Source organism: Ochlerotatus camptorhynchus, unplaced genomic scaffold, assembly GCF_037179485.1.
Source record: "Ochlerotatus camptorhynchus isolate MF236.1 unplaced genomic scaffold, CSIRO-AGI_Acam_v1.1 ptg000128l, whole genome shotgun sequence".
Classification (NCBI taxonomy): domain Eukaryota; kingdom Metazoa; phylum Arthropoda; class Insecta; order Diptera; family Culicidae; genus Ochlerotatus; species Ochlerotatus camptorhynchus.
The window spans coordinates 5086500-5105163 of NW_027040618.1; the positions used below are offsets into that span (position 1 = coordinate 5086500).

At 39.3% G+C, this 18664-nt stretch overlaps 3 protein-coding genes across 3 annotated transcripts in view; all 3 read left to right on the plus strand.

The window, feature by feature from the left end:
- The window catches only part of rib (ribbon), an 81509-nt gene extending 69015 nt beyond the window's left edge, over positions 1 to 12494 (plus strand). The window contains exons 6-7 of the mRNA XM_065220491.1: positions 11051 to 11239; positions 11304 to 12494. Of these exons, the coding sequence (XP_065076563.1) occupies positions 11051 to 11239; positions 11304 to 12446 (1332 nt within the window). The 3' untranslated portion in view covers positions 12447 to 12494. The remainder of the gene's footprint in view (positions 1 to 11050; positions 11240 to 11303) is intronic.
- On the plus strand, positions 518 to 2229 carry LOC135700114 (zinc finger protein 1 homolog). The gene is made up of 2 exons (XM_065220509.1): positions 518 to 738; positions 807 to 2229. Exons 1-2 carry the CDS (start codon positions 571 to 573, stop codon positions 1788 to 1790), a joined length of 1152 nt encoding a protein of 383 aa, XP_065076581.1. The 5' UTR covers positions 518 to 570; the 3' UTR covers positions 1791 to 2229.
- Positions 12495 to 12578: 84 nt separating the features above from the next.
- On the plus strand, positions 12579 to 14968 carry LOC135700111 (glycoprotein endo-alpha-1,2-mannosidase). The gene is made up of 2 exons (XM_065220506.1): positions 12579 to 13483; positions 13540 to 14968. The coding sequence occupies exons 1-2, from the start codon at positions 13082 to 13084 to the stop codon at positions 14569 to 14571; spliced, it is 1434 nt and encodes a 477-aa protein (XP_065076578.1). The 5' UTR covers positions 12579 to 13081; the 3' UTR covers positions 14572 to 14968.
- The last annotated feature ends 3696 nt before the right edge of the window (positions 14969 to 18664 follow it).

Here is an 18664-nt window from a genome sequence, read left to right on the forward strand (position 1 = left end):
AAAACGACGAACTTTGACAGCTGCGGAGTGGGATTTCGATGCCTACAGAGGCGGAAAAAAAGCTCTTCATAGCATCTTTCACAGCGCGAGGGCTGAATGTCACTCATGGTGTTTTGTTTTGTTCTCGTCTTTCGGTTCGGCCGGCTCAAGCAGGGCTACCAAATTAAAATCTGTGTTTTTGCTCAAAAAAATCTTCTTATCTTTGTTTTTTTAGGAAATCTATGTATTTCCTTTAAGAAAAGTTATGGGGCCAAAGCATGCCAAAGCTAATAAAATTTGTGGATAAAAGTAGGTGATACAAAAATTGTACAAAGGTTGAAGAATTATTACTGTTTAACCACAATCAAAAGCTTAAACTCCTAATTTATAAAAAAAAAAACAAAAAAATCTGTATAATCTGTATTAAATCTGTGATCTGTGAATGAAAATTCTAAAAAAAAACTTAATTAATCTGTAATTTTGGCAACCCTGTTCGGTAGTTTGTACAAACTTCTATCGATTAACGATCGGTGGGCGATCAGCTGTCGGCTCGATTATTGATCAAAGTTTTACACTATTTTAAGCTTAAACATGTACTCTGTTAGGTTAAAGTCAATACAGCAAAACAATTTCGAAGTGTGCCGCTTCTGTTTGCATACAAAAGCGGATGAACTGAGCAGTTTCTATGAAAAAGTCGCCAACGATGTATTTGCTATAAATAATACGATTCGTAGTGTGTTGACAATGCTTGGAATTGAGGTTTGAGAAAAATTGTTTTACTCATGTTAACGTTAATGCAAAAACAAATTAAATCCCTCCGCAAACAGGTTGGACCAAGTGACGCATTCCCCAAGCTTGTCTGCATCAATTGTCGCGATATGTTGATGTCGATGCATCACTTCCGGAACAATGCCCAAAAGTCGATGAAACTGCTGGAGCAAGCCATGGCCATGCAGCAACCGGTCGATATAAAAGCTGAAAATGACTCGGACGAGTACGTGATAGATGACAGGGAACCCCTGGATAATGTACTGTACGAAGAATTGATATCGGAAGTAGTAATCGACGAACAGATATACGACAACGAAACGAAAGTCGAGGAGAAGGAGGAAATTGAAGTCGCAACAACTATGCTTTCGATGAGCGAAAGCAGCACCGGTCCAAACGATCCAGAACCAGAAGAAGAATCCGAGGAAGCTTACCTGAAAAATGGCTACATCCCCATTCAGGAGTGTAAATTAGAAATCATCCCAAAGCAAAAGGCACTGAAGAAACGTAAGCCAGCAACGTATCACATTTGTCCGATATGTGGTGCTCAAACTACGGCTATGGCAGTCCATATGCGAACCCACTCCAACGATAGGCCGTACGCGTGCGACATATGTGACTTAAAATTCTACACCAGTGGAAAACTGCGCTGCCACCGCGATTCCGTGCACATCGCAGAACGAAAGTTCTCGTGCGAAATCTGTGGAAAGGCATTCGTGCTGAAGAAGAACCTCAAAGCCCATATGATGTCTCATTCGGACAAAAGGGAGCACGTGTGTTCCTATTGCTCGAAAAGTTTCCTCTTCAGATGGTCACTGACGGCACATGAACGGATCCATACCGGCGAGCGACCGTACTCTTGTGACTGGCCAGAATGTGGAAAGAGGTTCGTTACGGTTTCAAACTTGATTCAGCATCAGAAAACCGTCAACCACTCGAAGGAAGTAGCGGTGGAGATTTGCTCGCTTTGTTTAAAGGCTTTCCAGACTCAAGCAGCACTGAAAGCGCACCGGACCAAGACGCATGGCACGGATACACATTAAACCATTTGCATTTTAACTAGGAATCCTAGTTTTGAGCAGCGTGGAATTTAACATTTATTTAAATGTACATGTAAACCTAAAAATCCAAATTTAGCTGTCTCGGTTCTTTATGTCTCTGTGTAATTTTGTTAAAAGTTGTGAACATTTCCGTGTTTCCAAAATGTGTCAACACTTAGATTATTTTACCGAAATCTCAACAGCTGCGATAAACAGTTCGGTAATTATTCACAGATTTCCTGTAATTTTTCACAGATATTCGGTGAAAAATTACAGGAAATTTGTGAAAAATCACCGAACGTTCAGCTGTTGAGATTTCGGTAAAATTTCACAGATTTCGGTGAAATAATCTTAGTGTGACGAGGCACCATCACTGCAGAAATTAGAAGCAGTTATCCGAAGCATACATTCCACAGAGATGCTCAAAGGTGACCCCATACCATCCAAGTTGTTTTTAAAGCACAGACAAACAGACATAACACTCGCAAGTTGTTCTTCGAACAAGCATTTAACGGTAAATTTAAAAGTATCGTAGTTGGTAGCACCGCCACCTGTGGCGCGCATAGTCAATTTCCTTGCGTTTGACGTTTACACACTACCGCCATCTGTTCAGCGTACTACCTACCACAGTGTACTCAACAGATGGCGGTAATGTTTTAGCGACGATGTTTTACATTGAGAAATATCCAATGTGTTATGTCTGTTTGTCTGTGGTTAAAGTATATATAATAAAATAATAATATTTCAGTTATTTCTAATAGATGAACCAGTCTACGGCTGAAAATCTCTTTAATGAAGGACAACCAACAAACCCGTCTGTAAATCTCCCTTTCTGAACTTCTACTAAGTGTCCTATTATCCATGATAGGATGTATCCTGACCATTTTCTCTGTTTTCAAAGCAGGAACCTCAACCTTGAGTTTTGTTTAGGTTCTTTGGACAATTTTAAAGTACTGAAAAGTTTGCTAATTTTTCTTAATGTTCTCTTTGCAAAACGCTTCAAATATTTTGAAAAAAAATTAAACTTCTTTGAAGAACCCCAAACTAAGCTTCTGTGAGGTTCCTAAACGTCTCTCCAAAAAGTTGACGAACCAGCCCAAGGCTGAAAGTCTCTTTAATAAAGGAAAAAAAAATCTCTGAGATATTTCGAACCCGCTTCTGGGGTTCCCCGAGACGAGCTAGTCAATGGCTGAAAGTCTCTTTAATCAAGTAACCTAGTCTAAAATAATCGCAGGAATTTCTTGAGTCTTACCTGAAGAATAAACTTCTAATATTTAAACAAGTTTTTAGCTCGACATACTGTACTGTACCAATTTGATCTAGTTGTTGCACTACCAGGAAAAAAAGCACTACAAATAATTTAGAACAAAGTTCTGAAAATAATTTGGAAGTTGCCTCCATGGTACAGTACTGCCGAGGTACATAGAATTTCGAATGTTGAGACTTTAGAACATATGTTCAACAAAATAATTAATAATTTCCGGCGGAAATCGTTGGAATCCTCAATTTCAACGATTAATTCCCTTTATGTTAAGATAAAATTTAGTTTTAATGTTTCGTATTAAGATGCAAATTGTTATACTGACATGCAGGTATAGAAAACCTGTTTAAAATACTGAATTGCCAAAGCAGGATCAATGTAAACACACTTAACTATACCTCATAACAATTAAGGCTGGTACGTAACTGTAGCAGCTGGAGCACCTAGATTAAAATGAAATGTAATTTAATTTTAATTTGGAACAAATAAAGAGTTAAAAAAATGTATTTCTTGAGCCTTTCTTATATGCCCTAAACTTCAATCAAGTTTCTTGGAATTCTTTAAATTCCGCTGAAGTCCATTGATTGTATTTAAAATGCATTTCTTTGGATTTCACTAAACTCCTCTGAACTTCACCCAAACATATTTGAAGTATTTCCTGAAATTTTCTCAACTACAATAAAGGTCCTTGTACTTCTCTAAATTTCTCTGAAGTCTACTGATCTCCTTTGAAATTCAGAACTTTATCTAAAAATTTCCTGGAGTGCACTTAACTTCTACGAAACGCTCTGAACATATCAGAAAAAATATAGAACTTCTCAGAGGTTTGACGAACTACTGATTAGTTCAGTGAGCTTCGAAGATTTGAAAAGTGCTTAAGAGAGGATCTGCAAACATCAGAACTGTTAAGTAGATTTCGAAGAGGTTCAGAAGAGCTTCTGAGGCAAGCTTCAAACGTTTTAATACACCTTAATTAGTGTTCATGGAACTGATGAGGTCGTGGAAGATCTGAGATATTTTAGAGATTTAGGGTTTCAACTCATCAAACATTTTAGCTGATTAATAACCGTATCAGGTATAAGCTTCTTTAAAGCTGAATAAGCTACTATACAGTTTTAGATGTTTGTTGGAAAATACTCAAATACGTTCTGGCAACTGTGAGTCGAGTTTTAGTTCAAGACATTGAAGAAGTATGCACATTGTAGACGAAAAAGGTGATTGAATTTCTGTTCGATTGCAATACCACAGACAAACAGATGTAACTCTTTGAAAAAGTTTTTCTTGAAAACATAGTATCTCAAAACATAGGACCTCAGTAACGACATCTCTCGGGCTTCTTGTGGAAAACAAGCTTGCTCGCTAACTCGCAAACAATATTGCATAAAAGTTCTATAGAATGTATAGAAACGTCAAAGTGATACGATGCCAGCGCCGTGGCGAGTAGTTCGCGGAACTGATAATATTCAAATCAACCGTTAAATGCGTAGACGAAGATACACAATGAAGTGTTACGTCTGTTTGTCTGTGGCAATACTCTTAAATTTAATCTAATAAGAATAAGAAATCCTCGGACAAAATCTAATGGGAATGTTCGATTGGCTCAGATTTTGGCAGTTCATTGGCTCAAAACAATCTCTCCGCCCATCTCTCGCTCTGAGTTTTTCTAGAAATAGAGCATTTTATGAGACGTTTCTGGTTCAACTCATGAATGAACTTTGACAGGAGGCGGTTACCTAACGGCTGTGAGAAGCAATATTTATCAATATCATCAAATTCTGGCAGGCAAACCAGCTCCTGTCATTAAACTTGAACTTGAAACTTGAAGAAACTGCTGCTGCTCATGTTAGCTGCTGGTTTCGTTTTTTTTTCACATGTCCAATTTGGCGGGAAACGGTGGTCCAGTACTGTCAAAAACTTTGCAATGAAGAGGTTTTTGACAGTTTTTCGACTTTTATTCTAAAAAATACACTTTTAAAATTACAAGCTGAAAGTGAAAGAAACACTTTTAAACCAAAAAAATATGTTTTATTTTGAAAATGTTCATAGTTAAAACTACGAAATTTGAGAAACTTTTAATTTGATCATGCATTATTTTTATAGCAACAATTTTTGTTCTTTGTGTGTAGTCTCGCTGATAAACTTGTTTTGGGACAAGGAATTGCTGCAGATGATAAGCGGAAGAACAATTGTTCCCGAATAAAAATTAGTCCAGAGCATGCCTACTACATCGTCAAACATATCAAGTCTTTTCCAGCTGCAGAAAGTCATTACGGTCGTGAGAAATCGTCTCGACTCTACTTGTCGTCTGATTTGACTATTCAGCGCATGTATGAGCTTTACCAAGACCAGTGTGGAGAAGACAATCTCATTCCAGTCCATTATAATACTTATCGGCTTGCCTTCAATTCCCTAAATCTCAAATTTAGGCTCTGAACCATTTGGTGGATTATTTTAACTTTTGGTTAAAATTTGACAGATGAAAAGTTATCGATTAACCCTGCTATCCGAGCATGGTTATTTCTGACAGACAAGAAGTTAAATTTTGACAACCGTGGCTCGAAAACCGGTCGATCGACAGCACGGGGATTTTCGAACATAGAAAATAACTTTCGAAATGTCACTTTTAACCACGAGTTAAATTTAACTCGGCAAATGGTTCACAGCCTTAGAAAGCCAAAAATTGATACATGCAACGCATGTGATACCTTCAAAATCGAGCTTCAGGTAGAGACAGATGAGGAAAAGCGACAGCAGATAATCGCACGGAAGGAGGCACATCAGCAAGCGGCTCAACGTATCTATGACGAGAAAAAAGCTGATCGAAAGCGGGCGGATCAGGATATGTCGGTGCGAACAATTTCTTTCGACCTTCAGAAGCAACTTGCTACACCTTATCTCACATGCGGTCAAGCATTTTATAGCCGACAACTTTATACATATAACCTTACGGTATATGAGACCCAGATAGGTGCAAATATTCCGGTATGTTACATTTGGGACGAAACGCGTGCAAAACGGGGATCGAGAGAAATCGGATCTTGCTTGTGGCATTATTTGAAAGGGCTACCGGCATGCGTGGAGGAAGTTAATATGTACAGTGATAGATGCGCTGGACAAAATAACAACCGTATAGTTCTTTTTCTTATGGCTTACGTTGTAGAATTGGCAGCATCTGAAGGGTGAAATCTGACCATATGCCATAAGTTTATGGCTACGGGCCATAGCCACATGGAATGTGATACGATTCACTCGGCAATAGAACGGGCCAAGAAAAGGACGCAGACTAACATCGAAACCCCTCATGACTGGAGTTTGTTTATTGCTTCCATTCGACGGTCTCCTCCAATTGTCGTGAAGGATATGGAGCAGAAGGATTTTTTCGATTTGTTGGCTCTGGATACCAGATACACGATTCCAAAGTTCATCACATCGAATGAACCATTCAGATTTAAAGATGCTAGAGTGTTCTGCTGTTCCTCTGATTCACCTGGCTTGGTGAAGTTCAAAAACGATGTTGTTGAAGAAAATTTTCGTTTTATCCAACTATTTTCATCGAAGACTGGAAGATTGGGAGACATTCAGCAAAAACCTATATTAACAACCCCTATCCAACTACCCACTGCCAAACAAGAAGATCTACGCCGTCTGCTGCCATTTGTCGCTCAGAAATGGTATTATGAAGCATTCCTTAAGACCTTGGCTCCTCCTGGACGTGCAAGAAAACCAAAAAAACACGGTGAGTGAAAACTTCGACGCCGATTTGGATCCGGCAGATAGTGATTGATTAATCCTATGCACATTCATTTAAGACAGTTGTGTAGTTATGGGTGGTAATTACGTGGCAAGTGTCACCTGTTTCATCGGTATTGAAAATAAAGTTAATCAAAGTACAACACTGTTCTTTTTTTCGTTTTTTAATCATAGATTTGAATGGAAAACACACTCGGAGGTTTACCATTTTACTTTTAACTTTAATACATAATGCTTCATTCTTCACATGAAAAACCTTATGAAAAACAGCAGTTCCACAGAATATCCGGTGTAAAATAGAACCACACTACCAGTAAATAAATACTTGGAAGTTTTTTTTTTCTGCTGGTCAAACTTCGAGCTTCTGTAGTTACATCCGAGACTCCACCTTCCAGCTTCTGTTGTCCCAGCTTTCTGATATTAAAGCTTTTCTGGTTCTCTTGCACCATTTATTTAATATCAACGTGCAAAAATAAAAAAGTCCTATGTAACAATCGCTGTGACAAAACGTCCAATGTAACTTGTCCAATATACAGCATGATTAGTAAAAAGTCCTAAGTGATTTTTTTTCTCGATAAAGCATAAATCCTGAACTAAAATTATAAAAAACAGCTATTATTGACTTTTTATAATTATTATTGATTAATCACGGTTAAAAGTTTGATCCAAATTGTTCCATTTTAAAACAATTTAAAAAACAATCCTTCGAACTTCAACTTCGGTTTTCTCAAATTGACGCAATTGTTAGATAGGTCCTTTTGAAAAGTTACGCGAGATTTCATAAAATGGACTATTACTAATCCTTCTCTCTCTTTCTTGCCGAGTTAAATTTAACTCGTGGTTAAAAGTGACACTTCGAAAATTATTTTCTATGTTCGAAAATCCCTGTGCTGTCGATTGACCGGTTCTCAAGAAGAACATAGATCTTTTTGACGTTTAATCGTCTTTCTCTATCTAGCACACATGAATGAATGGACGGTTTGTTTTCCCACTAAAATGTTTCCCTCTTACTCACACTCGTTCGATTGAAATGGTGCAGTAGTGTGCGTCGATTAAACGTCAAAAAGCTCTATAGCCAAGGTTGTCAAAATTTAACTTCTTGCCTGTCAGAAGTAACCACGCTCGGATAGCAGGGTTAAGGCCGGCGCACAATAGATACGTTTTCAGGTTTTTTGACAGTTAGCCCATGCATTATCTGTCAAAAAAACCCGAAAACGTATCTATTGTGCGCCGGCCTTTAATCAATAACTTTCCATCTGTCAAATTTTAACCAACAGTTAAAATAATCCACCAAGTTATCCTCACTTTCCTTAATAAAAATAACCATAAAAGAGAGCTTAACGACGTGTTTGGGGTCGTTTGGGGTATCATCCAAACCATTTGTGGGATAGTTTACCCATCCGGGATACAGTTCGTTAATGGTATTTGTTTATTAGGGTTCGCTCCAGCCAAAAATGTTGGTTTGTTCGAGGGTTTGTTATTGTTATCCTTACTTTCGGACCATCGATCAATAAGGTTTTGCCTCAAAATACTCAGAGGAAGAGATAGGCGGAGAAAAGAAAATACAATTCGGCAGCAGGGAATTGTTCCTAAATTATCTTGCAACCCTTGCTAGAAGCAAGTATTTCAAATGACTTGTATTTTTGATTCGATTTACGTACAAAATAATAATTGATTGCATCGCAATACTTTGCACATTTCTTGGTGCCATTCATTAACCAACGAAGATCAATTAATCAATAGAGTTAGAATATTGTTTTTGATTCCAAAAACTAGTTAAATTTGAGAAGCACACAGAACATAAAGGTGATTGAATTTCTGTTCGATTGCAATACTCTCAAATTTATTCTAGAAAGAATAAGAAATCCTCGGAAAAATTCTAATGGGAATGTTCGATTGGCTCAGATTTTGACAGTTCATTTGGCTCAAAACATTCTCTCCGCCCATCTCTCCCTCTGAGTATTTCTAGTTTAGCACCGATCGGATGACAGTTCAGTGGTACTGTTTACGTGGACTTAGTCGATTTTTTCTTCACGGAAACAAAACCCATCGTCAAAAATACTACATTGATGGTTTAAATTAAACGCCCCCACCAATAGATTTTTTGCAGAAAACAATTCCATTTAATTCAATTATTTTTTCTATTAAAATTACTATGAAGTTTGAGCAAGCATAGTAGTTTTGTCAGAATCATAGCACCGACAAACCGACGTGACAGCTCATAGAAGCTACTTTCAAAATCTTGCCCAATACGCCATATTTAAAATATGTTAAACACTATACCGCCATCTACTCATCCGATCGCGACATATCATGAGCAAGGACACTAACACACGTTAAATTTATATTGACTTGGTTTGCGTCTCACCTCGTTTGACAGATCTGATCGCCCGTTAAACAGATCAAATCGCTCATTTGACAAATCGAATTGCGGACAAACGAAATGCTCCAGTGTCATGTCGGTTCGTCGGTGATCATAGTACATTTGTCTACATTGGTTTTCAATCATATTGAAGTCAGATAGTAGATGTAACAGTATTAAGCGTATGTAAGTGTTAAGTGTTTTCTTCAAAATAGTATTCTTAACTATGGTCCTTGTTTCAGTGTTGGGTTGTTTAATTTCGAAAATCCAGACATTTGACAGATGGAAAATTTTCAAATAAACCGCCTATTCCAGCAGACTTATTTCTGACAGACAAGGAATCAATTTTGACAGACGCTTTCTCGAAAATTGGCCAATCAACCTCGCAATCAACAACAGAGGATTTTTCGAACATCTTAATTTATTTACGAAGTGTCAAATCTAAGTGAAAATTTTCCAAATGGAACACAGCCTTAGGCTGTGAACCATTTGCCGAGTTAAATTTAACTCGTGGTTAAAAGTGACATTTCGAAAGTTATTTTCTATGTTCGAAAATCCCCGTGCTGTCGATCGACCGGTTTTCGAGCCATGGTAGTCAAAATTTAACTTCTTGTCTGTCAGAAATAACCATGCTCGGATAGCAGGGTTAATCGATAACTTTCCATCTGTCAAATTTTAACCAAAAGTTAAAATAATCCACCAAATGGTTCAGAGCCTTAATAGTTTTTCGTCGATGGATTTAGTCGACCGGCTTTGTCTGCTGTTTGATCGGCAGATGATTTCAAACCTTAACATGTACTCTGTAATTTATAAGTCTTGAAGTAGCTTTATATTTTGCATTACAAAATATTATTATGCATTTTGTACAAGATTCATCTATTCTAACAAGAAATTTGCATGAAATTACATTGAAATTAAACAATTTTGTTAGTGAAAACAGGTTGCGAAAATTATTTATTTATTAGGGTACCTACGCTCTTTCTCGAACACGCAGAAAAATGGATTTTTGTTTCAGGGCCTAATGTATTTTGTTATTGATTCAAACGTATTGTATCACTATTTCAACGAAACATATTTTTGAATCAACAAAATGGTTTTTAGAATCAACAAACAGATTATTGACTCTACAACCGGTTTGTTGATTCAAAAATATTTTTCTTTGAATTAACCGAATATTATATTTGAATCAATACCAAAAATATATTAGGCCCTGAGCCAACAATATATCCATTTGAATTTAAAAATCATTTCTCTGTGTGAAACGTCAACTTTTCGCTTAGCTGCTGTTTTTTTCACAAGCAGCTGCATGCGTGAAAAAAGTAAACGTCAGCGAAAAATAGTCGATTTCACTGCATTCACATGGATCGCATATGTTTACAATTCCAAGTGAAGTTGAATTTTAGTCAATTAGATTTTTCACGTTGGTGAAAAATCGAAATTTCGAAATATTGCGCCTTTCACACCAAATTGGACTAATAAGCGCATTTTCACTTATTAAAAAGTGTTATAAAACTGCAAGTTTACGTCTAATCGTCTTGGTGTCTTCGATGCACTTATTCCTTATTATGCAAGCAATAAGTACTCCAAAAACATCAAAACGATTTGACGGAAACGTGCGCTTTTACACACTTTTTGCATTTTTGGGACAGTCCAGTTTCAGATGCAATCAGAAATATTTTAAAATTTATTTTTTAGCGTGCTTTTGTGCTAAAGCGTTGGGTGCTTAGACCCTTTTGAAAACATTAGAATATTCACATTAATAATCTGAGCGTCACTATGATGTTTGGAATTGTCGTCATCTTTCATTTTTTGTTTTGATTGGAAATTCGCGTCTTTTTAATCAATCGCCGTTGTTCCATTACTAAAAGTCGAAGTTTTTTTTTTTTATAGTTTTCCGCCTTAAAAATGTCCTTATCGCACATCAAATCGCTGGTGGAAAACTACTCCAAAGTTTGTCGCTTCTGCTTGCAGTCAAATTCACAAGATCTCGGCAATCTATACGAACAAATCACCGGAAAAGCCGACATCGTTACCATCAACACTACCGTCCGTAGCGTCCTGACGATACTCGGAATTCAGGTGTGCATTCCACATTTCCAGAACAACATTTTTCTCAGCTAAATTACGGTTTTCAATGTTCCAGATCACACAAAACGATGTCTACCCGAATCTCATCTGCGGTAGCTGCCGGGATTTGCTACACTCCATTCAGAACTTTCGCGAAAGGGTACAGAAATCGATGCAACTCTTGGATCAGGCTAGGCTTTTGAAGGAATTTCCCAATGCAAAGTTTGACGACGAACCATCTGAGGTGGTGAAGGAAAAAATCGAATTCGAGGAACCCACCGCCCTGGATGTGGCATACGAAGTGATGGTTGCTTCCAACGGCGAAGATGTTGGATCGGTCGCTGAGGACACCGAGGAAACCGTCACGCTAGATGGCGGAGACGAGGTGAAGCTGGAAGTGGACGTCGAGGGAATCGAACCGGAAGCGGCAAGCGAGTATGCCGAAACGGAATGGGTAGTTTATGATGAGTGTGAACAGAATGAACAACAGCAAGCGGACGAAACCGAAGAGGTTTATGTGGACGAAGAATACATCCAGGAGAGTTTGTCGGACGAGGATCGGGTATCGGCAACTTCCGAGGTGACTCAGATGCTACACGGAGAAGAAGACGAAGAAATGGAGGAGGAGGAGGAAGAAGCAGCAGAAGGAAAAGAGGAATTGCCTGAAACGATACAACCACCGCCTAACAAGAATTGCCCTATATGTGGCGTAACGTCCACGGCCATGGCGGTACATATGCGAACTCACACAAAAATCCGGCCATTTACATGTGGAACGTGCGAAAAGAAGTTCTACACCAACGCCAAGCTCCGGTCGCACATAGAATCGGTGCACATTGGAGAGCGGAAGTTTTCCTGCGAAATCTGCGGGAAAGCGTTCGTGCTGAGGAAGACTCTGAACGCTCACATGATGTCGCACGTGGCGGAAAAGGCCTTTGTGTGTTCGGTATGTTCCAAAGGGTTCCTGTTCCGGTGGGCACTGGTAAAGCACGAACGGGTTCACACGGGAGAGCGGCCCTACGTGTGCACCTTGGATGGGTGTGGGAAGAAGTTTGCTACGTCTTCCAACTTAAGTCAACATCAGAAGACGAATACCCACTGGAAGAATCCTCGGGAGGATATATGCCAGGAATGTGGTAAGTCGTTTCAGAATAAGTACGCCCTGAGAGCACATCTGAGGAGCCATCACGGTGCGAAGATCGTGGGAAATAGTGAGTAACAGCGTCTGTTTGGGTGTAATAAGAAGGTATCCTTTAGTCAGAGTAAATTGGCTGCATGATGTTCGATGACAATCCATGTGTTCATACTGCCATCTTTCAGCAAAATCAGTTTCGCACAATTCTTCAATTATTTCTAAAAATAGCTAAGTATCAGTACTAATGCCACACGCTGCACGACAGCGTACAAACCGAAGGAATCAACAGGCGCATCTCATCGATTCGATACTACAGCGTGCAATATGCAATATGTAAATACCTACCGATATAATTCGCACCCGCGATGCAGGTTCCCGCCCGTCGCGGCATATTCTAATAATAGAATTCTGTTTACAAACATGCATCTCGTACTACACGCCTACCCTTACACACATTCCTTCTTCATCAGCTCATTTTGAATGTGGGGAGAACAGCTGGTAATACCATTCTCCAGGATTGGTTTCCGCACATGCGTACACTAGTCCTAATCCCTTGTATCGAAACAATTCGCAAATTTTATGCGATAAAACACTTCTCGTTTGACGTTTTCCAAGTTGAGAAGCGTTCTTCACAGATCAGTGAGCTGAACTTCTATCCCAAACAAATCATGCTGTGAAAAAGTTAATTTATAATCCTTCCGTTGCATCAACCTGCGAAAATGTCCTTCCTCAAGTTTAAATTTTCCATCAAATCGATGAAGCTGCTAATCTGCCTCATCGGAGTGTCCTCGGTGCTGTTGTTGGTGTTCTGTCTCTATTCTACGCTCAACACTCCGGAAAAGGTCGTACAGCCGTTGATTCCGGGCCCCGACCAACACGTGATCAGTTACGAGCTGCTGCGAAGTCAGAATGCTGCCCTCGTACCGGAAAAGTACAACGAACATGAGGTGAAATCTCGCATCATCAGAGACAAGATCAAAAGACTGGCCGGTGGAAGAAACACCGAGCTCAGTACCCCCGCCCGACGGAACCGCACAATTGCTCTGAACCGGAACATCCAGATCTTCTACTATGCTCCGGTAGCATGGTATAAGCCACATCCAACCGTGCCAACCGATCGGGTGAGTTATCTATCGCTAAGAAGCGTTTGGCAACGTATAACCAGACTCGATTCTAGGTCGTCAGCCGCATCACCGAAAACGGTTCCGCCGTTTCGTTCCGTCCAAACGACGACCAGATCATCAATGTTGCATTCTATCCAAAACGCAAGCTGTACAACACAACCGAAACGATCATCAGGGAGCACTTCAACGACATCCAAAACTGTGGGATTGGAGTTGTGATCCTCGTATGGCATCCGACCTTCCATGAGGGTTTGCTACGGGCCATCTTCAAAACCGCTGCCATTCACAATCTCAAGGTCGCCATTGAGATTTTGGAATACCCGGAACGAACAATTGAAAGCATCCGGAACGTTATCAAGTATTTCATTGACCTGTTCGGAAAGGATCAAGCAAGCACGTTGAGCTACTTCCGAGTCCTCTCGAAGCAACGTGATCTCCCAATATTCTACATACGAAAATCGTATCAGATCGGTGACGCGGATTGGATGCGGCTGCTGTCCCGGAACGGGATCTTGACAATCCGTGGAACCAATTACGATGCCATCGTCTTGGCACATATCTCTACCAAAGAGCACAAATCGATCGTCCGGCGAGGGGGGTTCGACGGCTTCTACACGTATCTCCCGAGCAATGGAGCAAACTACGTGAGCACGTGGAAGAATTGGTCACAGTTGAAAAAGTTTGCCGACACCTACCACCTGATGTTTGTACCGACCATCGGTCCCGGGTATTACGATCGGAAAAAATACTCTCGCAGTGCCCAAAGCCACGGAATCTCCAATATCAAACGCTATCGCTCCAATGGGCAGTACTTTGACGTAGCATGGCGAACGGCACTGAAGAACAATGCTCAGATCATCACGATCAACAGCTACAATAACTGGGTCGATGGCACTCAGATAGAGGCCGCCATACCGGTGTTTGGGTTCAGGGACTACCTCCCAGGACCACCGGAGAAGTATCTGGACCTGACGCAGGCGTGGATTGAAGAGTACGTCAAATATAAGCTCAACAGTATCAAACTGGGCAAGAAAAGCGAGAACACCCTGGGGTGTTACGACTTTATCAACAATACCGTATGCTAAGTTTTAGAGTGATCACACGTGTTAGTAGACGCACAGATTAAACTTTTCTCTCACACCACGTAGAGTATAGACAAATAGATAGTTGAAGCTCTGTGTAGTCTGAAAAGCTTTAGTAAGCAATCTATCGAGAACTTTTCCTGTTATCAATATATCAGCAAATCTAGCGTTGTTTATTGGATCCAAGCGTAGTTCTAGGCATCATGGATGATGTTATAGTCAGTCTAGATAATCTAATAATTGGCATGATGATATCATAGGTAGAAAAGACAACCCAAGTATTGTTCTATACAGATTTTTCTACAATCTCACTCTTTGTCAGTGTTGCACTAGAGGCCAAAGGTTGTAGCTTATCAACGAGTGTTTGAAATAAACAATGTGAATAGTTTTACAATAATAAGTTGGTAGTTTTCATTGCTAATCTGTTCGTTGAAAGTTGCGGAGAACGGTTTTTACCCTGGACTCAAATGTCTTGAATCTTTTTAGCTACAGTGACACATTTTGACACAGAACTACAAATATGCTGAATTTTTCGTGTGAGTAATATCAAATTATTATAAGCGCTTACCGGAAAATGGCCAACTTTAGCACATTCATATTTCGAAATTTCCAAAGTGTTGTAGTTTTAAAATTTTTAATGATATTGCCAATAAACGACGGCGTGTTTAAGAAAGTTATTTATGATATGGTCAAAAATATCCGAAATAATAGACTTCGGAAATTTCGAATTAAAATGTGCCATTTTATTGGCCTTTTTCAAGCAGCCCGTCAATTTCCGGCAAGCGCTTTCAATAATTTGATATAACGTATTGGCAAATCAAAGTTGGTACTCGTGGGGAATAGAAGAACTATGAAAGAGATGATGGTATCAAAATTTTATACGGTGAGGTTTACGAGAGCAATCTTAAAATGCTTTTATTTTGCAAATGGAGCATTTTATTTAACCACCTATGTTTTCACGTCAATCGGACGTGAATATTTTTCAGAGTGTACACTTTTCACGGGCTTCTCGGCGCTGCTACTTAAGACCAAGCTTGCAATTGCTCATTACAGCTAAAATGCTATTTTTCGGATTTATGAAGCTATGAGATATTTTAATGATAAGGGTTGATGCATATATTACCCTGGGCTTTGGCAAAACCTTGAGGTAGTTTAATTAGGCTACCAGGTCCCAGGGCTGATCTGGATCTTTACCACATTGGAAAGATGCACACTAGTGTTGCCAGATCAGTGTTGATGCTTACCAAAAGTGCATTTGAACCCGCTTATAAAAGCATATTAACAGATTAATCATCACCGTACATTGTTTATTGCTCTGTTTTAATAATAAATGATTAAGCACAGCATTTGATATTTTAGTAGGAATGCTGGATTTAGTCGCAGTGGAAATCAATCCTTTATTGAATTGGATTTATTTCTATGGATATGCACGTTTGGAAAGCATCATCACAAAGATTCTGCACTCGGTCTACAGCTTGTGGGCGGGAAGCGTTGTGTTTGTTTTTGTTTTTTTTTAATCTATTTATAGAGTCAATTCTTAGAAATACGAAGCGAAAGACAAATCAAGCATTAAGCACAAGACCTTCAAGAAAACTAACAACACGAAGTCTGAAAATGGCAACGTTTTATTCAAAATGTCAAGTATTTCAAGAATATCGGGTGAGACCAATCGGACCGGGCGCTCTTTCGGTCATCTGGAAGGGTTGTGCACGAGGAGCGATTTTAATCCCCCCAGTTTTGAAGACATTCCGGAGCGAGGATCCATTATCTTGTGTCAGAGAGATGATGGAAGTGGCATATCCAGAAACACAATACAACAAGAGAAGGAAGTAGGATTGAAGGTAAACAAGGAGTTCATAGGAACGTTGAAACTGTAAGTATACTCCGATCTATTCTAGTACTCTTGTATAAAACCTATTGTAAACCGGCTAGATCGTAGTCGTCGCCACCGGGACGCATAGTCATGTGAAGATTGCCAGATCCGTGACCACTCATGATAAAGCACACAACATTAAATACATTGCACGGGTTGAGTCGCACAGAGGGTTGATAAGATGTAAATTGCTTAGAAACACCCGCATGAACGATAACCATAAGGAGTGCCTAACAACCTATTCGGGTTATCATCCCAACAATATGTGATACGGTGGCACGATTTGTGGTATCGTTCAGGTATGGTGTTCCCCCACTTTTTATTAAGGTCGTTGACGCTCATTGCACGCTCTTTCGTACTCCGGCTGATTGAATGGATGACGGAGTTTGACGTCACACTCCTTCAGACGTTTAGGCGGCGGGAGGGCGAGAGAGATGGCTGTTCAGTACATGGAGATAATTTTACAAATGTATTTCTATTAGGTAACAGTTTAAAACTCACTAATAATCTCTTTCAATATCTTTTAATTTATTTTTATTGACGGTGTGATGTAATCTAGTTCATTTTTCAACGATACGATAATAACTTATTCGCTTTTCATACAAAACCTACCCAATCCTTTCCTTTCTACAATCCCTGAGCAGCTGGTTTACCATAAGTATACCTCGCAGAACTTTTTTAACCCCCATGGGTAAAGATGTTGTGTTGCTCACTCCTCTCCCCTTCCCTGGTGTATTATGGATGGTGTGAATATTCACATCGGTGACATGGCCCCTGACCCCCTTGTACATCATAAAATGAAAATGAAAAATGAAAATGAAAATGAAAATGATAAGGGTTGATGCATATATTATGTCACGCTCTAAGGGGGGAGGGAGGGTCTAAGATTTTGTGACAAGCAATGCATAAGGTATAGGAAAAACGTCACCATAGAGGGGGAGGAGGTGATTTTTTGCTCGATTTAGCGTGACATAATTAATGCATGGGCCCTAATTCTTATTTACAAGGTGCAATGTATGACACATAAAACTGTCAATTTAGCTTTCAGAGGGTTACAATAGCGATTAGCTGTAACGCTGAGCAACGCGATGAGTGAGCAATCAGCGATAATAAATAAACACACTTTACCACATCTTCTCGCCTCTTAAATAAACATTATCATTATAGTATCCCATAGCTTCATAATTACGAAAACTAGCATTTTAGCTATAATGAGCAATTGCAAGCCTGCTTAAGACCAACGGCATCTCCATAGAAATCTGGTGACTTAAGTAACATAGAAAAATATTTTTATTGGAAGGTGTTTACGGTGAAGGTGATATATTCTACCCAAAATTAAAGGCCGGTGCACAATAGATACCTTTTTCAGGTTTTTTGACAGTTAGCCCATGCATTATCTGTCAAAAAACCCGAAAACGTATGCATTGTGCGCCGGCCTTAAGTTTAATTCACGTAAATTTGAGAATTTACAATTTACACAAAAGTAAAGTATATCATCAGTTTTGTAATTGCAAATCTGAAAACTAGGTTTCAGATTTACCTTTGCTTAAATTCATCAATTCAGTGCCAACATTTCAAAGGGGCGTAATTGCTTTTGTAAACAATGGCTTTAGCTATCGATTTCTCGCAAATAAAAGTCCATCCCTCCAAATTAACAATGCTAGCTGGTAAAGGAAACATTCCTCTACCTGCTGGTGTCATTAATCTTCATGAGTAAGTTTTAATTCACGAGAAATCGACGGCTAAAGTCATTGTTTACAAATGCAATTACGCCCCTTTGAAATGTTGACACTGAATTGATGAATTTACGCGAAATTGCACCAGTGCATGCGACCCCTAGGTTTGGATTCCAAAACCATAAAAGTGATGATGTACTAAAAAATATTCTATACGATTTGACAGATAGCAAATCGCAAAACGTCATTATCATTTTCACATCATTTCCATCTGCCGGTCGACCGTAACGTAGATTCATCAATTGGCTTAACTATACGCCTTTTTAAAGCACCATCAACATAGAGTGCGCCACGCGAGTTCGAGAAGAAACGTCAACCAAACCGTTTGTAAACATCAGAATAAGTATTTTCCCCAACGCAAATAACAGCATTTTTCATTCAAAATCTTGCCAATTGATGAATCTACGCTACGGTCGGCCAGCAGATGGAAATGATGTGAAAATGATAATGACGTTTTGCTAGCTGTCAAATCGTATGGAATATTTTT

Coding starts and splice junctions, on each gene's coding strand:
- LOC135700114 (XM_065220509.1), top strand. CDS start 571: ATGTACTCTGTTAGGTTAAAGTCAATACAGCAAAACAATTTCGAAGTG. Junction 739..806: donor TGACAATGCTTGGAATTGAG/GTTTGAGAAAAA, acceptor CTCCGCAAACAG/GTTGGACCAAGTGACGCATT.
- LOC135700111 (XM_065220506.1), top strand. CDS start 13,082: ATGTCCTTCCTCAAGTTTAAATTTTCCATCAAATCGATGAAGCTGCTA. Junction 13,484..13,539: donor CAACCGTGCCAACCGATCGG/GTGAGTTATCTA, acceptor ACTCGATTCTAG/GTCGTCAGCCGCATCACCGA.